At 43.3% G+C, this 26287-nt stretch overlaps 1 protein-coding gene across 1 annotated transcript; it reads left to right on the top strand.

Annotated features, from left to right (window-relative positions):
- Positions 1-472: 472 nt before the first annotated feature.
- On the top strand, positions 473-26287 carry LOC109887443 (patatin-like phospholipase domain-containing protein 2). The gene is made up of 9 exons (XM_031798149.1): positions 473-953; positions 9478-9710; positions 10036-10101; positions 14166-14375; positions 19197-19257; positions 19848-20033; positions 20909-21041; positions 24089-24208; positions 24334-26287. Exons 1-9 carry the CDS (start codon positions 767-769, stop codon positions 24557-24559), a joined length of 1422 nt encoding a protein of 473 aa, XP_031654009.1. The 5' UTR covers positions 473-766; the 3' UTR covers positions 24560-26287.

Below are 26287 nucleotides of genomic sequence, written 5' to 3'. Positions count from 1 at the left end.
GTGTTGTGTATTCGTGAACCAAATTCAGGAGGAGCCTGATGCGCTGGTGGCTTGACTGGGTTTTGCGAGTCTCGGCTCTCTTGACCGCAGTGGACGATATAGACTACTCAAATCGGTTAATAAGGTTCGAGTTGTCATAGTAATAGCAGGCAGGTTAAACAAATGTACATATTATGATATAATAGATATTAATCGAATGCATCTCTCTCATTTATTTCCAATGCAGAGTGTGGGGCGTGGCTCCACCTAAAATAAGACTGTCTCCTTATGCGGGGCGGCAGGGTAGCCTAGTGGTTAGAGCGTTGGACTAGTAACCGGAAGGTTGCAAGTTCAAACCCCCGAGCTGACAAGGTACAAATCTGCCGTTCTGCCCCTGAACAGGCAGTTAACCCACTGTTCCTAGGCCGTCATTGAAAATAAGAATTTGTTCTTAACTGACTTGCCTGGTTAAATAAAGGTAAAATAAATAAAATAAAAAATAAAAATGCAGATTGGCCAGACCTGCCCTCTTCTAGAACCGGGTAGTTCAGCGCTCCGGCGATTCTCAGTAGATGACTCTCCGTCTCTTCGCACATTGCACAAGAGGAGTAAACTGGCTAGTGTACGCCAGTTAGGAGCCGTCCTCTATTCCAATATCTTTCGGAGCTGTTGTTGACATTCAACCAACACTGAAGGGAACTTGTCAAAAAAGTTAACATTTTGGATAGATCATAACGAGCGCATTTACCCAAACGTGTAGGTCCTCGTTAAAGACTGTCCTCCCGGGATGTTCGACCTAACAAAGGAATGGAATCTGTCGTTCGCCGGCTGCGGGTTCCTGGGGATCTATCACATCGGAGTGGCCAGCTGCCTGTTGGAACAAGCGCCCTACCTCATCAAAGGTGCCACCAAGATTTACGGAGCTTCAGCTGGATCCCTCTCCGCCTCGATGCTCGCCAGCCAGGCATCCATAGGTAGGCTACAGTACCCTACACTGGCCCCTTGATTTCACCGGTCCCTGTCATCAGTTGATTGCCTGGATGGAGACTTTTACGCACAAGGAGTAGTCAGTCCTCTCTTTCATGTGTTTAGGGCAACTTCAGATTAGCAGTCAAATTCACTTTAAAGAATAATAACTTGTGGTCTTGAGACATGGGGTGAAATTACTTTAACAATGCTGGAAACTTTGCTCCTATGTAATAGATAGGTTGAATTTAGAATTTTTTAAAAGGCTACACTTTTCTCATGTTAAAAACTGCAAATTATGTATAATTTGAGCCAAAATACATGCCTGTGTATAAATATGGTAGCCTTCCACTCATTGATCATGTCACACCATTGATAAATGTCATCTGGGTCAGTTATAGGACTATTGACCTATTGGTCCTTTGGATCAGGGGCCTCCCAATGGTACTGATGGATCTCGCTGACTTGGGACACACACGCAATCACGATTAAGAGCAAATATAACCTTGCATCACATAGAACTGACTTAGAGAGTAGTTCTTAGCTGATTGTCTGTGCGATACCTGGCCTTTTTCCCTCTCTTAATTTTGAACCCTAGAACCTTATAGTCAAGAGACTAAGGAGTAGCCTGCAAGGTTTCTTGGAATCAGTCCATACCTGTCCCAGTTGTATCATGTTTAAATGAGAGCGTGTTAAAGAGGGTGAGAGATTGAAAGAAAGAGTAATAGAGGGAGACATTTCGCTACAACCGCAATAACATCTGCTAAACACGTGTATGTGACCAATACATTTATTTATTTGACTTATAGAGTGAACAGTCAATATAGGGGTCATGAACCTTTTACCACTGTGGGCTTAAACAGGGGTCCGCACAGAGCGTTTCCTGGTAGTCTTAAACAAATCTACTTTGTGACAAGAGTATACACATCACACATGGTTATGGGCTTAAATTGAAGAATTGACCTGTACCATGTATGATTATGGAGTTGAAATGTATCCCATTTTGAGATTGCATCCCAATATTACACTTTATATACACTATATCACAGAAGACTGAAATATAACAAAACGCCTGGTTTGTTCATTGAGCTGTACACTAAGGTGACTAGTCAAATATACTCAGCTGGTCACCCTCCAGTGATTCCCCAACATCTTGTCAACATGTGCCTGGAAAAATTATGCTGATATCTTATACCAATCTGACTGAATGTTCTTTTGTTCATACCCAGGCATCAAAAACCTCTCCAAAATGTACAATTGTGTCAAATCTTTCTGCAGCAATTTTATGGAGAAAAGTTACATTATTTGATGTAGAGAACTTTTTTCACGTGTTCATGAATGTTTGTGTCTAGGCTCGGTGGCCAAAAAAACTCTGCAAATACATTTACGGTTTTAGACCTATTCACAAAATATCTTCCAGATATCTTCCAGGCCCTTTCTCACTCTCTCTCTCATCATGTTACAAGCTGACAGGCACAGACCGTAAAAGCCTCAAGCTCACTCAACTACACCTCCCCTTCTCCAGCCTCGACCAGATAAGAATGTGGCTCCACTGAGCTGACCAATCAGCAGCGAGGAGACTTGACAGGCAATGCACTATTGTGACCCCATCAACGCCAACTTTTATATCACCGACAAGTACATCACCCCATCTAGTGGGGAGGTGTCAATTAAACAGGTCATGACAGTTGAGCTGTGTTGAACATGTAGCTGTACCCAACACAGGCCCACAGCCCATTTGAACTGTTTCAGCTTTACTCAATGTCAATGTTATACAGGCACTACGAATACAGAGCAAACAGGCAAGGGAAAGACAGGTAGCCTGAGTTCATGTCACAGTTCAGGGGATGTACAGATATCTATAGATGTTTTTATGTGCATGCAAAGGGGAGCTCTGGTCAGGTACTCCGCTGAGGTGAGTAATAGTACTTAGTTTTGTGTAATCCGGGGAGAGGTTGTATCACAGAGATTCCTGTAAAGTGAAATACAATTATGTAAATGTCTAGTATTTTTGGCCCTGGATGGCCTAAAACACTATAAACAGGGGCCCTTATTGGGACCACAATTGCTTGGCAACATATTCAGGATTTCTTTCAAAAGTGAGTCAGTAGGCTATAACAATTGAATAAACTAGATATTCAAAATAGTGTTGTGCTTGCATAGGCTATAAAACGCTAACTCAGCCAGCCAAAAGTACCTGTGGTAGGTGAGGGTGGAGGAAAGTGACTGGTGTGGATCAATTGATTCGTCCAGGAGAGAGGTTTCATATGAGCAGGGGTTTGAACATCATTCCCGAAGTAAAATAGATGACGCTGGCAGCTCTTCTTCTTTGTTTGTTGTGTGTTATTTCTTACATTATTAGCCCAGAACGTTTTTTGTGTTATTACATACAGCCAGAACTAACTTTTTGATATCAGAGTGGCGGTAACTCACCAGCATTACGACCAGAATCAAATAACATTTTATTTGTCACAGCGTCGTATACAACCGGTGTAGACCTTACCATGAAAGGCTTACTTACAAGCCCATAACCAATAATGCAGTTCAATAATTTTTCTAAATTATACTAAATAAACTGAAGTAAAATATATAATAAAAAGTAACACAATAAAATAACAATACAGAGGCTATATACAGAGGGTACCGATACTGAGTCAATGTGCGGGGGTACAGGTTAGTCGTGGTAATTTGTATATGTAGGTAAGGGTACGACTTTCCCAAATTACGACTTTCCCATAATAATAGATCCTTTGTTCGTACCCCCCAGGGCAAATGAACTTATCCCAGAGGCTGCTCCAAGACGCAGCCGGTGGAGAAGAGTTATTCGGAGTGGGCTTCTAGTCCGACTCAGGAAGTGTGCACACCATCCACCGCTTCCGAGTATAATATTCAGTTCCTGGACAATAAAGTAGATGAGCTCAGGGCGAGGAACTCCTTCCAGAGAGACATCAGGGACTGTAAACATACTCTGTTTCACAGAATCATGGCTCTCTCCGGATATACTGTCCCCATCCATATAGCCAGCTGGGTTCTCAGTATATTGCGCAGACAGGAATAAAGAACTCTCTGGGAAAAAGAAAGGTGGGGGTGTATGTTTCACGATTTACCACTCATGGTGTGATTGTGATAACATACAGGAACTCAAGTCCTTTTATTCACCCGACCTAGAATAGCTCACAAATCAAACGTAGACCGTATTACCTCCCAAGAGAATTCTCTTCAGTTATAGTCATAGCCGTGTATATTCCCCCTCAAGCCAATACCACGACGGCCCTCAAGGAGCTACACTGGACTTGTAAATCATGCAGTGCCTTGTGTCATCATCACAGATTTTAGAGAAACAAATGTCGGTACATATAAGTGTCTTATATCATCTGAAAGCTTCAATTCTTGTTAATATAACTGCACTGTCCAATTTACAGTAGCTATTACTGCCCAAAAATGCCATGCTATTGTTTGAGGAGAGCTCCTGACAAGAAAACACTATTGTCACCGCAATAGGTTTGATAAATTCACCTCTGAAGGTGAAATGTGTACTTACATTCTGAAATCTTGCTCTGATTTATCATCCAAAGGGTCCCAGAGATAAGATGAAGTGTAATTTTGTTAGATAAAATCCTTTTTCATATTTCCACTTGTTCAATTTGCAAAGAAAGGAATCAGTGAAAATTTCACCCTAAACATTGTTTCAACCAGTCAAATTGTGTTCGTATGTATTCCTCAGAGATCCTAGAACATAACGAGACTTCACTATATGTTACAGGAATTAAATTGCTCTGTTTTAATACCCAATTAAAATGAAACACTCTGTCAATTCATAAGGATTTGTAAGACCCTTATTCTATAATAATGGACAGAGCCCAGTCTTAAAGTCAATCAGCAGAGTTTATTCACAAGAGTACTGAACACAATACAGGTTACCACAGGTTATAAACTGAAAATGACGTCATTAGTTCCAGTACCAACCCATCTCTTCTCCCACCCTGGTACAAAGGCAGTATCTCAAGCCTTCCCACATCGTCTCCCTACCAATTTAATATAATTTATGTCTGAGCCAAGGTCTTCCGGTGTAGATAAGCATTCTAGCCAGTCTGAAGATTTAGTTCATTCATTTCTACCAAGGAACAGACAGTCATTGTTCTAATCCTTGATTATATTTACACACATTATATTCAGTACTGGGATTAAGAAAGAAAATTCATACATATACAGTAACATAATAGTATTCTGATTAGTACATATACAGTAACATAATAGTATTCTGATTAGTCAGTCCTGATTGAAATGTATACATAATTAGTCATTATTGATAAAAATTCCCGTAACACTATATCATTAGGGGTGTAGTATATCCTATAGAACACCATATTTGGTCAGCGAGCGACGCCTTCATGGTACGCCGATGACGCGGGCGGTCTTCACATGAACGACTCAAACTTTGTCAAATAAGCACCAATCGGGGTCAAAGCTAGCTAGATAGCCAATGAGCTGGGCTTTATGGGAGTATCCGAAAAAATGTAATATGAATGCAAATGTATACTTCACGATTTGCCCAAATGTACCTGGGTGACTCCACACTAAATGTCATGGAGTTCGCTCATGCTTCAAGTTATCCGTCTGAAACTTTGCACATACACTGCTGCCATCTTGTGGACACCATTGGAATTACAACCAGTGATGGCTGGAACATGGACCTTTCTGTTGCATTTCAAAGATGGTGGTAGAAAAGAAAGTGTTTTTTTTCTTTGTATTTTCTTCTACCATATCTATTGTGTTATTCTCCTACATTCAATTCACATTTCCACAAACTTAAAACTGTGTCCTTTCAAATGGTACCAAGAATATACATATCCTTGGTTTAGGGCCTGAGCTGCAGGCAGATTTGGGTATGTCATTTAGGCTAAAATTGGAAAAAAAACTTCCTTAAGAAGTTTTAACAAAGCAAATTTGAGGAAAACGCTACCAAAGTTCTATCAACACATTGCCTGAAGTCCTTGCACTTCAAAAACTCTCAACCATTGTTACTCTTCCTTCCGGAATGGCTACAAGGCCCTCCCCCGCCCTCCCTTTGGCTAATCAGATCATGACTCCATTCTGCTCATCCCTTCCTATAGGCAGAAACTCAAACAGGAAGTACCCGTGCTAAAGTCTATTCAACGCTGGTCTGACCAATCGGAATCCATGCTTCAAGATTGTTTTGATCACATGGACTGGGATATGTTTCGGGTTGCCTCTGAGAATTACATTGACATATGCACAGACACAGTGACTGAGTTCATCAGGAAGTGTTTAGGGGATGTTGTTATCACTGTGAATATTAAAACCTACCCAAACCAAAAACCGTGGATAGATGGAAGCATTCGCGCAAAACGGAAACAGAGAACCACCGCATTTAACTACAGCAAGGTGACTGGGAATATGTTAGAATACAAACAGTCTAGTTACTTCCTCCGTAAGGCAATCAAAAAGGCAAAACGTCAGTACAGAGATGTATTCTCAATTATATGATTCTCAATTAAATGGCTCAGACATGAGACATGTGGCAGGGTCTACAGACAATCACGGATTACAAAGGGAAAACCAGCCACGTCGCAGACACTGACGTCTTGCTCCTGGGCAAGCTGAACACCTTTTTTGCTCTCTTTGAGGATAACACAGTTCCACCGACTGTGGTCTCTCATTCTCCGTGGCCAATGTGAATAAGACATTTAAGCATGTTAACCCTCGCATGGCTGCTGGCCCAGTCGGTATCCCTAGCCGCGTCCTCAGAGCATGCACAGACCAGCTGGCTGTAATGTTTACGGACATATTCAATCTCTCCCTATCCCAGTCTGCTGTCCACAGATGTCCACCATTGTTCCTGTACCCAAGAAAGCAAAGGTAACTAAAATAAATTACTTTAACCCTGTCATCACGAAGTGATGTCTAGTTAAGATCATATAAACCTCCACCTTACCTGACACCCTAGACCCACTTTAATTTGCATACCACCCCAACAGATCCACAGATGATGCAGTCGCTATCGCACTGCACACTGCCATATCCCATCTGGACAAGAGGAATACCTATGTAAGAATGCTGTTCATTGACTATAGCTCAGCCTTCAACACCATAGTACCCTACAAGTTCATCATTAAGCTTGGGGCCCTGGGTCTGAACCCCGCCCTCTGTAACTGGGTCCTGGACTTCCTGACCGGCCGCCCCCAGGTGGCAAAGGTAGGAAACAACACCTCCACTTCTCTGCTCTTCAACACAGGGGCCCCACAATGGTGCATTCTCAGTCCCCTTCTGTACTCCCTGTTCACCCATGACTGCATGGCCACTCAAGCATCCAACTCAATCCTCAAGTTTGCAGACGACACAACAGTAGTAGACCTGATTACCAACAATGGCGAGACACCTCCTCCATGTAGGCTGAGGGCCCTGGTGGAGTGGTGCCAGGATAATAACCTCTCCCTCAACGTCAACAAAATGAAGGAGCTGATCGTGGACTTCAGGAGACAACAGAGGGAGCAAGCCCCTATTCTTATCGACGGAGCCGCAGTGGAGAAGGTGAAAAGCTTCACGTTCCTCGGCGTACACATCACTGACAATCTGAAATGGTCCACCCACACAGACAGTGTGGTGAAGAAGGTGCAACAGTGCCTCTTCAACCTCAGGAAGCTGAAGAAATTTGGCTTGGCCCCTAAAAACATCATACTTTTACAGATGCACAATTGAGAGCATCCGGTTGACCTCTATCACTGTGTGGTACGGCAACTGCACTGCCCGCAACCGCAGGGCTCTCCAGAGGGTGGTGCAGTCTGCCCAACACATCACCAGGGGGCACACGGCCTTCCCTCCAGGACACCTACAGCACCCGATGTCACATGAAGCCCAAAAGATCATCGAGGGCGCTATCATCCAGAAGGCGAGGTCAGTAAAGGTGCATCAAAGAGCCTGAAAAACAACTTCTATCTCAAGGCCATCAGACTGTTAAATAGCCATCATTAGCCGGCCGACCACCAGGTTACTCAACACTGCACCTTAGAGGCTGCTGCCCTATGTACATAGACATAGAATCACTGGTCACTTTAATAATGGAACCATTTCATATGTATATATTGTATTCTACTGTATTTTAGTCAATGACACTGACATTGCTCCTCCTAATGTTTATCAATTTCTTAATTCCATTCTTTTACTTTTAGATTTCTGTGTATCTTTGTGAGTTGTTATACATTACTGCACTGTTGGCGTTAGGAACAAAAGCATTTCGAAACACCCACAATAACATCTGCTAAACGTGTATGTGACCAATAAAATTTGATTTGATTTGATTTTTTTTTAAAGCTACAAAAAAATAAAAATATGCATAAGGTCTACACAATATGTGCTTGGTAACGCCCATGAATGTGTGGTAGCGTTAGCCTGCCAACTAAGACAGATAACATTACCATTAACAACGCTTCCAATAAAAGATGCACCAAAATGGTTTTGCCGTTGAAGAATCCACGTTGAACAGCTGTTGATTTATGACCGTCAGTGGAGGCTGCTGAGGGGAGGACGGCTCATAATAATGGCTGGAAACCATGTGTTTGATGTATTTGATACCGTTCCACTGATTCCGCTCCAGCCATTACCATAAGCCCATTCTCCCCAAATAAGGTGCCACCAACCTCCTGTGATGACTGTGTTTTCTGAGGGGAGAGAGGCTGATAAAGATCTCAACTGGTGATTTGGCTGGCTGAGGGACTGTTTGACATATATTAATTTGGGTTGGGCCCCCCAGATAGTATATGAATATGTCATAAGCCATGACATTTTTTTTATTACAGGAAATTTGCTTCACAGCTGCAAAATATTCTCTATGCCCCATGTACCAAATACAACAGGTGTCAACTTTACTGTGAAGGGCTTAAGTAAGAACATTTGCACATGAAAAAAAAGGAAACTGGAACACAAAATATACGAGGCGTATAAAAGGAGTACCGGTACCGAGTCAATGTGCTGGGGTACGAGGTAGTTGAGATGATTTAGGTAAAATGTACAAGTAGGTAGGGGTACAAGTGACTAGGCAATCATAATAGATAATAAATAGAGTAGCAGCAGCGTGTGAAAGTGTGTGTGTGATTGTCGCTGTAGTATGTGTGAGTGTATGGGGTGAGTCCAGTGAGTGTGCATAGAGCCAGTGCAAGAGAGTCAGTGCAAAAAAAGTCAGTCACTGCAGATAGTCTTGGTAGCCATTTGATGAACTATTAGACTACCTCAGTATTTTCTTATCACCAATAGATTTTCTTTACTAGAACACTGTGTATAACAGTCTTCAGATCCATTCCATCCAAGTGTAGATAAGATGAACACACAACTAGCTCAGTACAGGTGCAGAGCAGTAAATAAGTTAAACCAGTGGAGAAATGTTTTGTGAGCTACAGATCACTGTTTAGTTCCCTTGAGAATCAATCTTCCTTTGAATAAAAAACATCCAATTCCTCCCAACGGAAGGCCCAAACACAACTAACACACTGTCTCTCCATCTCTCCCCTCCTCTAGCTAAGTGCTGTGAGGATGTGATCGAGACAGTCAAGGAGGCCCGGAAGCGTAACCTGGGTCCCCTCCACCCCTCCTTCAACCCGGTCAAGATCATCAGGTCGGGCCTGGAGCGTGACCTGCCCGCCGACGCGCACACACTCGCCTCCGGGAGGCTGTGTGTGTCACTCACTCGCGTGTCTGATGGACAAAACGTCATCGTGTCCGAGTTCAAGTCCAAGGAGGAGCTCATCCAGGTCAGTGTCCCCACTCAACCCACCTGGGCTGCTATTCACAAAACTTATCCGAGTAGGAGTACTGATCTAGGATCAGTTTTGCCACTTAAATCATAATGGATTGGAGTTGGGACCTGATCGTAGATCAGCGCTCCTACTATGAAGCACATTGTGAATATGGGCCCTGAACACCCCTGAGCACTTGAGTTTTTCCATATCCCATACATATCCCATACATATTTGTCCTTTCACCTACTGGCCTTGCCATTGACTGTTTACATGAGTTGTATGTAATGTAAACTGGGTTGGACTGTGTAACATCTCTCTCTCTCTGATGTGTCTACAGGCACTGCTGTGTAGCTGTTTCATCCCCATATACTGTGGCCTGATCCCTCCATCCTTCCAAGGAGTGGTAAGTGCCCAAGGCCCTAATGCCTCAACTGCTTTCTTACGTTTCTTTGAACACTGTTTCCTTGTTTTCTAAGAAAAAGCAGCAGATGTTAGACTGGGTTTATTATGGTCTCGTCTCTAATGCCTTTATTGCTCAGGTCATAGTCATAAGGTGGCTAGGTTCAAGTGTAGCGTAATGTTGTGTTTTTCTGTTTGTGTTTATCTCTGTCTGTCGGTCTGTGCATACACTCTGGTACTTGTTCATGTGTCAGTCTACCTTACTCTAGGAGCTAATCAGCCCATGAACCATTTCCCTTGGCAGACCAGTGGTGTATTATATACTTCCAGACTGGTTTCTGGCCTCAGCAGATTGGGACCAGGAAGTCCAGGGTGTCTCCATTCTAAACTGAGTCACTAGGACATAGGAGCACAGTCCTCCAAAACATCAACTACCATGTAACAATGATCTATCAAAGTATTCTCTTTCTCTCTCGTACCATTCTGACTCAGGGGAAGAACTGGCTCAGAGCCAAGTCTACATTGTGACAGAGCACATTAACACACAGACCTGTCTAATATGCTGACCACACCGCCCCTCATTGCATGCGTTGCAAAATAATTGTACACATGTTGTTCAACCATTTAATCTAAACTTCCTGCGCGCGTCAATGAGCGTCTGCGTAGCCAGGTTGGCTGCTAACCGCCATGTAAAGTCCACAGAAGAAGACTGGAGGAGGAGAGACTACTAGAAACGAACTCGGTTTCCCCTTTTTAAATGGTGGGAGTAGAGAGAACACGATTATATGTGGGACTCAAAATGGGTCCAAATTCTACTAAGATCCAGAAAAAAGGATCTATGTGCATTTCAGGTCAACTAACAACCCAATGTTTTTGCCAACCTCACTGCCAAATTGAGTCTTAATCTGGCTTTGGAACTGGCACTGATATCCTTTTTTCCCCTTAGATGTCCTAAGTGTTTTACACAAGAACATTTTTAATTATGCACAAATCTGTACTTGAAATGGAGCTGCATCGTGTAATTACATAAGACTGGCAAAGTTGATTCATTCTCCAAATAGTACTGTCGGTCTGTTTGGTCATGATTTGGCAGTGTGGAGAAGCTGGTTTAGGGGAAATCTTGTGCTGACACGCCATGCCTAATATGCCCACAAGGAAAATGTTTCCTTGAATATGTCGTATCGTATACATTAGATTTCAGTGGTAACCGAGTTGGGTTAAGTGGCACGTTTTTTGTTGTTGTTTTTTTGCAGAAGATATTTATAATAGATTTTCCAAATACTATTATTTACTTCCTCTCTTCTCAAAATACCTAGCGGTCTCTGTCAGTGCTTAAGTGGCCTATGTGCTATATCTATTTCGGTCTCGGGCACAGGGCTGTTGAAAGAGAGCGACCCTCTACATATTTTACTGGTTCGTGACTCACTGACACCTCCCCCGGTTAGAGGGAATAAAACAGCCCAGAATCAACACGCACACGAACTTTAATCATACACAGGAGAAGATGTACATGGGTATGGTTCTGTAATGGACTGAAATAGAGAGGGAGTAAATATGCTATACAGGAGACAAATACACTGTCCTGAATAGATATGTTCAGAGTACGATAGAATGAGATATGGTATAGAACAACAAGGACTGTATCTAATAATGACTTAATAACCATGCATTACATAGTAACACCAGATTAATGACGAGCGTGGCAATAGCACAGTAAGAATGATGACAAGGACTGTATATTATACAAATAGTATCCTATTTCACAGCAACACACAAGAGCAAGGACTCTTTGCATACATTATCAGTAGTAACATAATAACAGGAATGAGAACTACATGGAATAGTGCTATTCTAGCACATACTACAATGACAACAGCGACATCAACTTACTTTGTAGTCACAAATCGAATGCACATCTGTTCACCCGCACTCCAGACTGGAATAACACAGCTTAGTTACAGGGCAATATTTACTCCCTTGGAGAGTGTGGGTCAGGCTGGCTAGCCAATCAGGGCCTGGAGAGACTGCATGGCTAGAGCGGACACAGGGTTGAGACACATGGCTACTGTCTGATTGGCTGAAGCCATGAGCTGGAGGAGATATTGATATCTTAGGTGAGGGGAAGAAAGAGTGAGGATGGGTGAAATTCAGACAGCGTGGCTCCAGAAAGCGAATGAACAAATACTTACACAAAACAGTGAGATAGTGCCCTTGGAAGGGGGATGCTGTAACAGCTACAGTGGGGCAAAAAAATATTTAGTCAGCCACCAATTGTGCAAGTTCTCCCACTTAAAAAGATGAGAGGCCTGTAATTTTCATCATAGGTACACTTCAACTATGACAGACAAAATGAGAAAAAAAAATCCAGAAAATCACATTGTATGAATTTATTTGCAAATTATGGTGGAAAATAAGTATTTGGTCAATAACAAAAGTTTCTCAATACTTTGTTATATACCCTTTGTTGGCAATGACAGAGGTCAAACGTTTTCTGTAAGTCTTCACAAGGTTTTCACACACTGTTGCTGGTATTTTGGCCCAATCCTCCATGCAGATCTCCTCTAGAGCAGTGATGTTTTGGGGCTGTTGCTGGGCAACACGGACTTTCAACTCCCTCCAAAGATTTTCTATGGGGTTGAGATCTGGAGACTGGCTAGGCCACTCCAGGACCTTGAAATGCTTCTTACGAAGCCACTCCTTCGTTGCCCGGGCGGTGTGTTTGGGATCATTGTCATGCTGAAAGACCCAGCCACGTTTCATCTTCAACGGCCTTGCTGATGAAAGAAGGTTTTCACTCAAAATCTCACGATACATGGCCCCATTCATTCTTTCCTTTACACGGATCAGTCGTCCTGGTCCCTTTGCAGAAAAACAGCCCCAAAGCATGATCTTTCCACCCCATGCTTCACAGTAGGTATGGTGTTCTTTGGATGCAACTCAGCATTCTTTGTCCTCCAAACACGACGAGGTGAGTTTTTACCAAAAAGTTATTTTGGTTTCATCTGACCATTCATCTGGTTTCATCTGACTAGCAAATGCTCTTCAGACGGGCCTGGACATGTACTGGCTTTAGCAGGGGGACATGTCTGGCACTGCAGGATTTGAGTCCCTGGCGGCGTAGTGTGTTACTGATGGTAGGCTTTGTTACTTTGGTCCCAGCTCTCTGCAGGTCATTCACTAGGTGTGGTTCTGGAATTTTTGCTCACCGTTCTTGTGATCATTTTCACCCCACGGGGTGAGATCTTGCGTGGAGCCCCAGATCGAGGAAGATTATCAGTGGTCTTGTATGTCTTCCATTTACTAATAATTGCTCCCACAGTTGATTTCTTCAAACCAAGCTGCTTACCTATTGCAGATTCAGTCTTCCCAGCCTGGTGCAGGTCTACAATTGTGTTTCTGGTGTCCTTTGACAGCTCTTTGGTCTTGGCCATAGTGGAGTTTGGAGTGTGACTGTTTGAGGTTGTGGACAGGTGTCTTTTATACTGATAACAAGTTCAAACAGGTGCCATTAATACAGGTAACGAGTGGAGGACAGAGGAGCCTCTTACAGGTCTGTGAGAGCCAGAAATCTTGGATGTTTGTAGGTGACAAAATACTTATTTTCCACCATAATTTGCAAATAAATTCATTAAAAATCCTACAATGTGATTTTCTGGATTTTTTTTCTCTCTCATTTTGTCTGTCATAGTTGAAGTGTGCCTATGATGAAAATTACAGGCCTCTCATCTTTTTAAGTGGGAGAACTTGCACAATTGGTGGCTGACTAAAGACTTTTTTGCTCCACTGTATATTGATGTGTCTTACCCCTTGGAGAAGATTTGTCTGGCATTCATTCTAAGTTGATAGCCTTTATACAGTATAAGAGATGTAGAACAGTCATATCTGTCAGCCCTGAGACATCTTGACCACAGTATGCCTGGGGTCTTGTTCTGTGGAGAGGCTGTGGTCCTGATGTAAGGAAATAGTGAAACAGACTTGTTTAAATTTGTGCATGGGTCCAAAAACACCCAATTATTCTCACTTTCTCGCTCTCTTCCTCCTCCCTGTCTCCCCCTCTTCTCTCTGTAGCGTTACGTGGATGGGGGAATAAGTGACAACCTTCCTCAGTCGGAGCTGAAGAACACCATCAGCATCTCTCCGTTTTCGGGCGAAAGTGACATCTGTCCACGGGACACCTCCTTCAACTTCCACGAGCTTCGTCTCACCAACACCTCCATCCGGTTGAACCTGAGCAACATGTACCGCCTCAGCAAGGCCCTGTTCCCCCCAGAACCCAAGGTCCACACTTAGCACCTTTTTTTCTATCTAGAACCTAGACGGGATCTTCGGCTGTCCACATAGGACTCTTTGAAGAACCCTTTTTAGTTCCAAGTAGAACCTTTTTTGGTTCCATGTAGAACCCTTTCCATAGAGAGTTCGACCTGGAACCAAAAAGGGTTCTCCTAAGGTTCTCAGAGTGGTGGATGCCCGCTATGACTGCTTACCAATGCGTTATTCATGGGTTATGAATGTGTTAGGAAGTCGTTATGTATGCCCTGTTGCCAAAGGTAGGATGGAGGATCAGGATCCTCTTTAGTCCCATTCATTAGACGTGGTTGTTTATGCCTGATTGTAAATGTCTTATATATGGGTTATGAATGTAATATTAAATGTTTGGGTGACGGTATGTAACCCCGGTTTCCTGAGGGAGACATCTCACTATGGGACACGCCTTCTTCGGCGGGTCATTGGTTGAAGCCTTATTCAATCACGCCTAACAGGCCAATCAGAGCTTTATGGGTGTATCAAATCAAATCAAATCAAATGTATTTATATAGCCCTTCGTACATCAGCTGATATCTCAAAGTGCTGTACAGAAACCCAGCCTAAAACCCCAAACAGCAAGCAATGCAGGTGTAGAAGCACGTGTATCCCTTGCATGTCTATATAACACCCTGTACTGCTCTGGTTTCCTCATTCTAAGAACTACCTCTTACACAAGTCGTGCAAGAGGGGCAATCTGGTGAGATGTCTCTCTCATCGCCTACACTGAACTGGGCTTAAATACGGTAACCCAAAGTTTTCTTTCAGTCGACTCGGTTCGACATCTCACTATGGGATACTTGCAAAACACACCGATTGCCAGTAGTCAGTTTCCTGAGAAGCCTGTTTTGGTACATGTACCTGATCCATCCTACTCAGCTCCAGCACCAAGGACTGTGTGTGCCAGGGAGGGCACAGTAACGTCCAGGTGATAGAACCTCACTATCCACCACACAAATCTCCAAGACGGAGATGCCTCTGAACAGTGCCCATAACGTGGCAATTCCTATAGTGGAATGTGCCCGGACACCCAGGGGAGACTGCAATCCCCAACAACTGTACGCCTTGGTGATTACCCAATGGGAGACGCGTTGTTTGGGCAAAGCCCTAACCCGAGCAGGGTTGGTGAAGCAAACAAACAGTTGATCACAACTCCAGAATGGCCTATTACTGTCAGACAGATGGTCACTGCTCCATAGCAAGAGCTCTCTCGCCAGAGAGTGAAGTTGAGAATGTTCCTCCTTGGCAGTTGATATATGCCACCGTAGACATATTGTCCGACCTGACCAGGACATTTTGGCCCTGTAAGAATGGACAGAAGTGCCTGAGGGCTAGTAACACAGTGTAGAGCTTGAAAAAGTTGATATGGGCTGTACTCATAGAGTCTGACCATACGCTGTTCACCGTACGCCCTTTGTGGACTGCCCCCATCCCTGTAGTGATGCATCCATTGTCACTTCTTTATGCGTGAACACTCTCCCAGTAGGGCAGCCCCACGTCAATAGGGTTGGGTCTTTCCAGCATTGAAGTGCCGATATATACTTTGCAGAGAGAAGCATGCGCCTGTGCCGATGGAGAAACGGGTCCTGGTGAAGTGAGGTCACCCATTGCTGGAAGTCTCTCATGAGGAGACCAAGCGGAACTGCCACAATCATGGAGACCATGAGCCCAAGAAGCCTCAGACACATCCATTACGTGACTGATGTTGCTGGGCAAAACACAGAGGCAGTGGCAAAAAGCTGTTGCTGTCTCCACGGTGAGGGCTGCTCAACAGGATACAGTCCAGAGACAATTGCTAAAATATTTCTGCTAGGTCAGGTAGAGTAAGATTTTGGCACGATTTATCCTGAAGCCTAGTGAGTAGGCATGACAACAGCAGGGCTGTGTGCTCCACTGCCTCCGCCGAGTGTCCGCGCAGATCAACCAGTCATTCGAAATCTGTAGACTTTCAGATGCTTGTTGAAGTGCTATGCTTGTTGAAGTGGGGGGGGGGGGTGCAAGAAATACCGTCTGAATAAGCCCAGGTGAGCTTCCTCCCTCAGCACCACGCATATGGCTCCCTTGGCCAACAGAGACTGTATCTCGTCCCTAAGGACTCGGGCAGCTTCCCCCTGTGCAGTGGACATGAAACGCTGGGGGACCCCTGCGAATTGTAGTCTGTACCCCTGGTCTACGGTGCGTGGAACCCAAGGGGAGACTGCACACGCATGCCACTGCTCTCTGTCAGAAGTAAGGGAACCCACCTGTCCCCTGGGGGGGGGGGGAGCTCTGTGGCAGTCACCCCACTGGGGCACATCCGCAGGTTGATTGTTTTGCATGGGAACATTCTGAACCGTCACCCTCGGACCGTGGGCCGGGATGTGATGGGAACTCTTTATTTGAGAACTATACTTGGGGAAGAGTAGTGTTGACCCACCCCAATGAGGGCTTATAGGTCTTGAGGGGGGCTCCTGTGCTACACCTATACCATGTGTAAACGAGCTTGTGGGACTTGACGCAGGACTCCTGAGAAGACTCTGGTCATTAAGGTCAAAGGAACTCTTCCGGATCTTCGAGCACTAGGTGTGCCGCTTCTTCCGCTACACACACACATACATACAGTGCCTTGCGAAAGTATTCGGCCCCCTTGAACTTTGCGACCTTTTGGCACATTTCAGGCTTCAAACATAAAGATATAAAACTGTATTTTTTTGTGAAGAATCAACAACAAGTGGGACACAATCATGAAGTGGAACGACTTTTATTGGATATTTCAAACTTTTTTAACAAATCAAAAACTGAAAAATTGGGCGTGCAAAATTATTCAGCCCCTTTACTTTCAGTGCAGCAAACTCTCTCCAGAAGTTCAGTGAGGATCTCTGAATGATCCAATGTTGACCTAAATGACTAATGATGATAAATGCAATCCACCTGTGTGTAATCAAGTCTCCGTATAAATGCACCTGCACTGTGATAGTCTCAGAGGTCCGTTAAAAGCGCAGAGAGCATCATGAAGAACAAGGAACACACCAGGCAGGTCCGAGATACTGTTGTGAAGAAGTTTAAAGCCGGATTTGGATACAAAAAGATTTCCCAAGCTTTAAACATCCCAAGGAGCACTGTGCAAGCGATAATATTGAAATGGAAGGAGTATCAGACCACTGCAAATCTACCAAGACCTGGCCGTCCCTCTAAACTTTCAGCTCATACAAGGAGAAGACTGATCAGAGATGCAGCCAAGAGGCCCATGATCACTCTGGATGAACTGCAGAGATCTACAGCTGAGGTGGGAGACTCTGTCCATAGGACAACAATCAGTCGTATATTGCACAAATCTGGCCTTTATGGAAGAGTGGCAAGAAGAAAGCCATTTCTTAAAGATATCCATAAAAAGTGTTGTTTAAAGTTTGCCACAATCCACCTGGGAGACACACCAAACATGTGGAAGAAGGTGCTCTGGTCAGATGAAACCAAAATTGAACTTTTTGGCAACAATGCAAAACGTTATGTTCGGCGTAAAAGCAACACAGCTCATCACCCTGAACACAACATCCCCACTGTCAAACATGGTGGTGGCAGCATCATGGTTTGGGCCTGCTTTTCTTCAGCAGGGACAGGGAAGATGGTTAAAATTGATGGGAAGATGGATGGAGCCAAATACAGGACCATTCTGGAAGAAAACCTGATGGAGTCTGCAAAAGACCTGAGACTGGGACGGAGATTTGTCTTCCAACAAGACAATGATCCAAAACATAAAGCAAAATCTACAATGGAATGGTTAAAAAATAAACATATCCAGGTGTTAGAATGGCCAAGTCAAAGTCCAGACCTGAATCCAATCGAGAATCTGTGGAAAGAACTGAAAACTGCTGTTCACAAATGCTCTCCATCCAACCTCACTGAGCTCGAGCTGTTTTGCAAGGAGGAATGGGAAAAAAATCCAGTCTTTCGATGTGCAAAACTGATAGAGACATACCCCAAGTGACTTACAGCTGTAATCGCAGCAAAAGGTGGCGCTACAATTAACTTAAGGGGGCTGAATAATTTTGCACGCCCAATTTTTCAGTTTTTGATTTGTTAAAAAAGTTTGAAATATCCAATAAATGTCGTTCCACTTCATGATTGTGTCCCACTTGTTGTTGATTCTTCACAAAAAAATACAGTTTTATATCTTTATGAAGCCTGAAATGTGGCAAAAGGTCAAAGTTCAAGGGGGCCGAATACTTTCGCAAAGCACTGTACATACATACATACATACATACATACATACATACATACATACATACAGACCTTTTTTTAAACACCATTGGTTAGAGCCTGTAAGTAAGCATTTCACTGTAAGGTCTACACCTGTTGTATAAACTTTGATTTGATTTGAAATTATGTCAATTAGCCTAACAGAAGCTTCTAAAGCCATGACATAATTTTCTGGAATTTTCCAAGCTGTTTAAAGGCACAGTCAACTTAGTGTATGTAATCTTCTGACCCACTGGAATTGTGATACAGTGAAATAATCTGTAAACAATTGTTGAAAAAATTACTTGTGTCATGCACAAAGTAGAAGTCCTAACCAACTTACCAAAACTATAGTTTGTTAACAAGACATTTGTGGAGTGGTTGAAAAACTAGTTGTAATGACTCCAACCTAAGTGTATGTAAACTTCCGACTTCAACTGTATCGGTTGTTAAATGATTAACAAAATCTCTGTCTTATGGGTATCTTGTGTCTCTTTTATATGAGCAGTATATCTATTCAATCTACCTCTTGCATATGATCCCTTACCTCAATAGGTATGATCTATGTGTTTTCTTGGACAGGTCATGGCAGAGATATGTCAGAGTGGCTACAAGGACGCCCTTCGCTTTCTTGAGGAGAACCGTGAGTATAACTAGGTTGCCTTTGACAGTAGTAGTGGGCTGTGCTAAGATCATAAGCTAATGTGATGTCAATTGTACAGGGTTCAACATGAAGTATGGAGTAAACCAACGCTTATTTATGGTGTAATATTTGTATAGACAGACGGGTTGGCTGACAAGGTCACGAAAATGTGCGCGCATCGATGGTGGCGGAAGCCGTGCTTTGTTATGATTCTGAACAGTCAGATAGCTAGCAACAATGACAAGAAGCTGCCGTGTGGGGACTCGTAGGTGGCTTGTTTCAGCTAGTTTTATCTTGATTACCAGGTCTTGTTTTGAGGTGTTTAGACTGATTTCATGTCAATGCTAATATGGCTAGCTAGCTAACCAACAACTTTAACAATGTATTTAAGTGACAACAAATGCTCATTGTGCAATTGTATCTATGGTTTCAATAAACATTGAGTCAAAATATAGTTTACATGTTGTCAACAACCTAAGCCAACCTTGTCTGTTTTGCCCCATAGTTGCCATGCGTCGGTTTTGTTGCTAAACAAACAACTTGTCTATGCTGTATTATAAAGATGATGAATGTACTGTTTATGATGTCAGACTTGCTGAAGCTGGAGTGTCCGACTGCCGGCCCCAACCCCAACCTATCAGAAGCCGCCTGCTGCAAGCCCATCGCCATGGAAACAACAAAGAACTGGATGTTCTGGCGGCTCCGCCTCCTGAGGAAGCAACACTGGTGGTTGGATGAGCAGATTGTTGAAAACCTGCCAACCCAAATCAAAAAAGGTAAATGGGTCAACCTAGACCAGGGATTGGCAACTGGCGTCCCGCGCCCTTTTGTAGGCCTTACGTATCAATTTCCAAGTTTTTGTATATATATATATATATATATATATAATGATATTTTTTTACTCAGTCGGTCTCAACTTACTCTTGAGAGTTCGTATAGTAGAATACACAAGGTGCAATTTCGTAAGATGGTTGTGCATCAGCGTTTTTTCTCTTGATATGTCAGTCACTAAGCAGGTTTCCATCAACCATTTAATGCAGTTGAATTACCTGAAGCATTAAAAAAGGTCACCACCAGGCTGATGAAAACAACATGAAATGCCAGTACAATTTCATAGATGCAGACATGGCAGGCAATAACTCATCACAACCAGCCTTTTATCCGCAAAAAGTCAGTTTGATGAAAACACATCTCTGGTGGGAAAATGTGCATATTGTTTTATGTAGATTTTATCATATTCACATGAAAATCTGTCGCAAATTGGATGGAAACTTAGCTACTCCGTCACTCAATTAGCCCATGTCAGCATTTTGGGGGGGGGATTGATAAATTCTAATTTAGCCAACTATCTAAACTTACAGTAATCATGATCATTGTTGAATTACAGATCGGGGAGCACCCAATGCTTTTGTTAGTCACTCAGATATCATATTAAAAACTGCTAAATCTTCTCTCCGCCCCATGGCAAAATGTGTAGAATTGTAGCAAACTTGGTTGAAAACTACAACATTGTCTCTACGCCCCATGGCAGAATGGGACGAATTGGAGGAACTTTACTCTTAAACTGTATGGTTGTTCTGTGTATCTGAAAGTCATCTGAGGCTGTGCCCGTTTAAGCGAAGTGTGACATATTGTGTCTCTATGACTGTAGTGTTTTGTGAGGCGTGCCAGCAGAAGCCTGGTCTGTATGCTCAGGTGTCCGAGATGCTGCCGGTCAGAGTGGCCTCCTACATGCTCCTGCCCTGCACACTACCTGTGGTATCAGCCTACTCAGTGGGCAAGAGGTAAGTCTACATCCTATACCACTACTAGTGCTACCTACCACAAACTATCAAGCACTCAATGAACTCAATGCAGTCACAGTAGCTCAAACAGCAACCAATGACAACAGTAATGCAAACAAATCAGATTTTAAAAAGCCCAGAAATATCCTTTAGCATAACTATCCTTTAGCATACAGCAACCTCATTAGCCCACCACAGCAACCAAATATCTACCCTCTGTTCTGTTGGCGAACGTGCAATCACTGGAAAATAAACGGAATGAGCTCTGTTCGAGACTATCCTATCAATGTGATCTGAAGAACTGTAATATCCTATATTTCTCAGTTGTGGCAGAACAAGGACATGGTAAATATAAATGTATTTGGACAGAACGGTGGCGTCTGAGAAGCTCAGGGGAGGTGGTGTGTGTGTCTCTTTGTTAACAACAGCTGGTGTGCGATCGCTAATATTAAGAAAGTCTCTAGGTTCTGCTTTCCTGAGTTGGAATAGCTCATGATAAGCTGTAGACCATACTATTTACCGATGCGACACTAAGACCACACTCAACGAGCTGTATAGGGCTATAAGCAAACAAGAAAATGCTCCTCGTGGCTGGTGACTTTAATGCAGGAAATCTGTTTCACCTCATTTCTACCAGCATGTCACCTGTCCAAAAAACTCTAGATCACCTTTACTCCACACACAGAGATGCATACAAAGTTCTCCCTCGACCTCCATTTGGCAATTCTGACCATAACTCTATCCTCCTGATTCCTGCTTACAAGCAAAAACTCAAACAGGAAGTACCAGTGACGGGCAAAATATGGAAGTGGTCTGATGACGCGGACAGCACTGTTTAGCTAGCACAGACTGGGATATGTACCAGGATTCATCCGATGGCATTGAGGAGTTTAACAACATCAGTCACCAGCTTCAATAATAAGTGCATCGACGCCGTCGTCCCCAAATTGACCGCACATACATATTTATTGTTGCCATGGATTGTAGGCAACATCCTCACTGGCCTAAAGGCTAGAACTGCCGCTTTCAAGGAGCAGGACACTAATGTGGATGCTTATAAGAAATCCCGATACTCCCTCCATCAAACAGAAAAAGCGTCAATACAGGAACAAAATCTAATCTTACTACTCTGGCTCAGAAGCTCGTTGCATGTGGTTGGGCTTGCAAACAATCATGGATTACAAAGGGAAACCCATGCGCAAGCTGTCCAGTGATGCGAGCCTACCAGACGAGCTAAATACCTTCTATGCTCACTTTGAGGCTAGCAACACTGAACCATGCATGAGAGTGCCAGCTGTTCCGGTTGAATGTGAGATCACGCTCTTGTTGCCAATGTGAGAAAGACCTATAAACAGGTTAACATTCACAAGGCCAGACGGATGACCAGGATGCATACTCGGAGCATGCGCTGACCAGCTGGTAAGCGTCTTCACTGACATTTTCAACCTCTCCCTGATCCAATCTGTAATGCCTATATGTTTCAAGCAGACCACCATAATCCCTGTGACAAAGGACGCCAAGGTAACCTGTCTAAATGACTATCGCAGCACTCACATCTGTAGCCATAAAATGTTTTGAAAGTCATGGCTTACATAAACACCATCATCCCAGACACCCTAGACCCACTCCAATTCACATAACTCCCCAAAAGATCCACAGTTTACGCAATCTCTATTACAATCCACACTGCCCTTTCCCACCTGGACAAAAGGAACACTTACGTGAGAATGCTGTTCATTGACTACAGCTCAGCGTTCAACACCGTAGTGCCCTCCAAGCTCATCACTAAACTAAGGACCCTGGGATTGAACACCTCCCTCTGTAACTGGATCCTGGACTTCCTGCCTGGCCATTCCAGGTGGTGAGGTTAGGCAACAACACATCCGCCACGCTGGCCCTCAACACTGGGGCCCCTGAGGGGTGCGTGCTTAGTCCCCTAGTGTACTCCCTGTTCACCCACGACTGGCAGCGCACGACTCCAACACCATCATTAAGTTTGCCAACGATACGACGGTGGTAGCAGACCTGATCACCGATGACAATGAGATAGCCTATAGGGAGGAGGCCAGAGACCTGGCAGTGTGGTGCCAGGACAACAACCTCTCCCTCAACGTCAGCAAGACAAAACAGCTGATTGTGGACTACAGGAAGGGGAGTGCTGAGCATGCCCCCATCCACATCAACGGGGCTGAAGTGGAGCAGGTCGAGAGCTTCGAGTTCCTCGGTGTCCACATCACTAAGGAATGATCATGGTCCACATCACACCAACACAGTCGTGAAGAGGACATGATGCGTCTTCCCCCTCAGGAGCCTGAATAGATTCCTCAAACAATTCTAAAGCTGCTCCTTTGAAAGCATCTTGACTGGTTTCATCACCGCTTGGTATGGTAGCTGATTGGCATCTGACCACAATGTGTTACAGAGGGTAATGTGTACGGCCCAGTACATCACTGGGTCCGAACTCCTTGCCATCCGGGACCTCTATACCAGGCGGTGTCAGAGGAAGGCCCTAAAAATTGTGAGACTCCAGCCACCCAAGACATTGACCGTTCAGCTTCCCCCCCTAAGCTATAAGACTGCTAAATAGTTAAATAATTAATCAATAGCTACCTGGAATATCTGCATTGACCCTTTTCGTACTAATCTCTTTTGATTTATCACATAGGCTGCTGTTACCGTTTAATCTATCCCGTTGTCTAGTCATTTTATCACTACCTATATGTACATATCTACCTCAATTACCTCGTACCCCTGCACATCAACTCGGTACTGGTACCCTGTGTATTTTGCCAAGTTATCGTTACTCATTGTGTATTTATTCCTTGTGTTATTCTTTTTTTATTATTTGTCTTTTTTATCTCTGCATTGTTGGAAGCATGTGACAAATACAATTTAATAGGTTGAGGTTTCTTACTAAACCCAATCAATTTGAATGTCCTGCACAGGGCCGCCACCTAGTGGACATTGTAACAAAATAGACAAGTCAATCCACCACTGTTGGTACATCACAGTACATTGACTCTTCTTGTCCCTCTCCTGTACTCCAGGTTTGTGGAGTGGATCCCAGAGGTGCCTGCAGATATGCGTTGGCTAGCTGGGGTGGCTGGGGATGTGGCTGGGAGCGTGTACAGACAGACCCGGAGAGGAGCACCAGCAGACATAACCAGGTGAGAGACATGGAGTTTCTACTACTGGGTTATATTATGGATGGATGGAGTCTACTTGTAGATTTGGATGTATGTCATACAGTATGAATAAAGGCTAATGGCCTTGTGTGTTTTTCTTTTTGCAGTGATGGTTCCCTGAGGAATTGCATGAGCCTGCCCCTACCCCTGGACAGTGACGGACCCAGGGAGAGAGACTGTCACCTCTCCGGGTTCGCTCGTTCTGTTCTCAACTTCCAAAGCCAATACTGGAACATCCCCCCCCCCCCTTCCCACTGCTCCACCAGCCCCCACACGCCCAGCCCCTCCCCACGACAGATCTGCTTCAGTGTTCATTTTGGCACTCTTTTTTAGATTCATTCTAGTCTGGCATTTTGACTAAAATATTATTCAATCTTAGTCACATTTTTGTGATTTGAATAATGATTTAATCATTGTTAAAATGACAAAAACAGAGCCATTTTAGTCAACTGAATGCACTTTAATTTGAGTCATATTTTAGTCACTTCACATTTGTATTGCCTCATTAGCCACAAACCACATATCCATCCAGAGTTTTTATGGGAGTAAAGTCAAACCAAAGATTTTTATAACTAACCCAAGATGGACCATAACTACTGAGATGGTAGGCTATTCAAGAAAAAAGTTGTTCTATCTAACGTCCAAGCAGGAAAGCGTGATTCCAGATACAGTATTTTGATGTGCAACCTAATCCAGTGATTGTCATGAATTGCGAGTTGATATATTTATGAATTGTGAGTTGTTATATTTTGTTAAAATAGGTTTCCAGAATTTTCGGATATTTTTTGTTCAATAGAGATGAATTTGCCTATATCGTTATGTGCACTAATATCATAGACAAATGTATTTTGGGGCTTATACACCACATGATAAAGTAAAAACTCAAAACACATTAGCTAGATCACTAATACTAAATATAATACCCACTGCTAGTAGCCATGTATTCATCTAAAAGTAAATGTAATGTTTGTTGCAGTTGTAGCCCTGCTACCCTATGCACTCGCAATAGCGCATTTCGCAGGCTTCGTATCTTAAAGCCATATCTAATATTTTGATTGTAAAATAGTTGCTATTTTTTTTATTTAACTAGGCAGGTCCGCTAAGAACAAATTCTTATTTACAATGCCGGCCTACACCGGCCAAACCCAGATGACCAATTGTGCGCCGCCCTACGGGACTCCCAATCACTGCTAGTCATGATACAGCCTGGATTTGAACCAGGGTGTCTGTAGTGATGCCTCAACCACAGAGATGTAGTACCTTAGACCGGATTCGGATAGGCAAAAAATGGTCATGTGATCGAATAGCTTTGGGATCCAGAACTGTTCGACACACTATTGACTCAATCATGTCTTTTGATCACTCCACCAATCATATTTTATTCTACAGTACACATTGTAAAACATTTAACCAGCTCACCACCTCTGCCAGTGAATTATTGTTTGGAAATGCACATTTTATAAATCACTTCGTCTAGTTTTACCAGATAACGTGTTATCACTACCTACTTACCTACAGTACCTAACTACCTGCGTTCAGTCAAATGTAGCATTCATGCCTCCTTCCCAATGGACTGTTGACCTGAGTTGACGTTGACTTCCTTGACTAAGAGCTGTGTGTTTTCCTGACTACTATTAGACAGGACCCTTGAACTGAACTATGAACTACTGTGATGAGCTGTGATGTCAAGAAATTTGAATCACAATATCTCTCAATGTTGACCATTGCTTTTGAACAATAACTTTAGGTGCATAGGATTCACAATTTTAATGGCATAATCAAATGTCAAATTTAAGTTACCACACTGCCCCATTTATAGTAGGGTACATACTGTACTTGTATTTATAATGTGTGTAACACTGTGAAAACCTCTACCTACTTGTCCCTAAGATGGCAGGTGGTTAAGATGTCCCTAAGATGACCTAGTGGTTAGCGGTATATTTCTTAAATATACTTTACTGTTGTTATTTCACATTAAGGACCTTATCTTAATAACAAACACAACAACTGTTTTTATGATGTGACCTTTTGTGTTTAAATATACTGTAAGTATTAAAATCC

This window comes from Oncorhynchus kisutch, linkage group LG19 (assembly GCF_002021735.2).
Source record: "Oncorhynchus kisutch isolate 150728-3 linkage group LG19, Okis_V2, whole genome shotgun sequence".
NCBI classification, from domain to species: Eukaryota; Metazoa; Chordata; class Actinopteri; order Salmoniformes; family Salmonidae; genus Oncorhynchus; species Oncorhynchus kisutch.
Note: the sequence above shows the minus strand (reverse complement) of the source record. Positions and strands in the feature narration are given on the sequence as shown.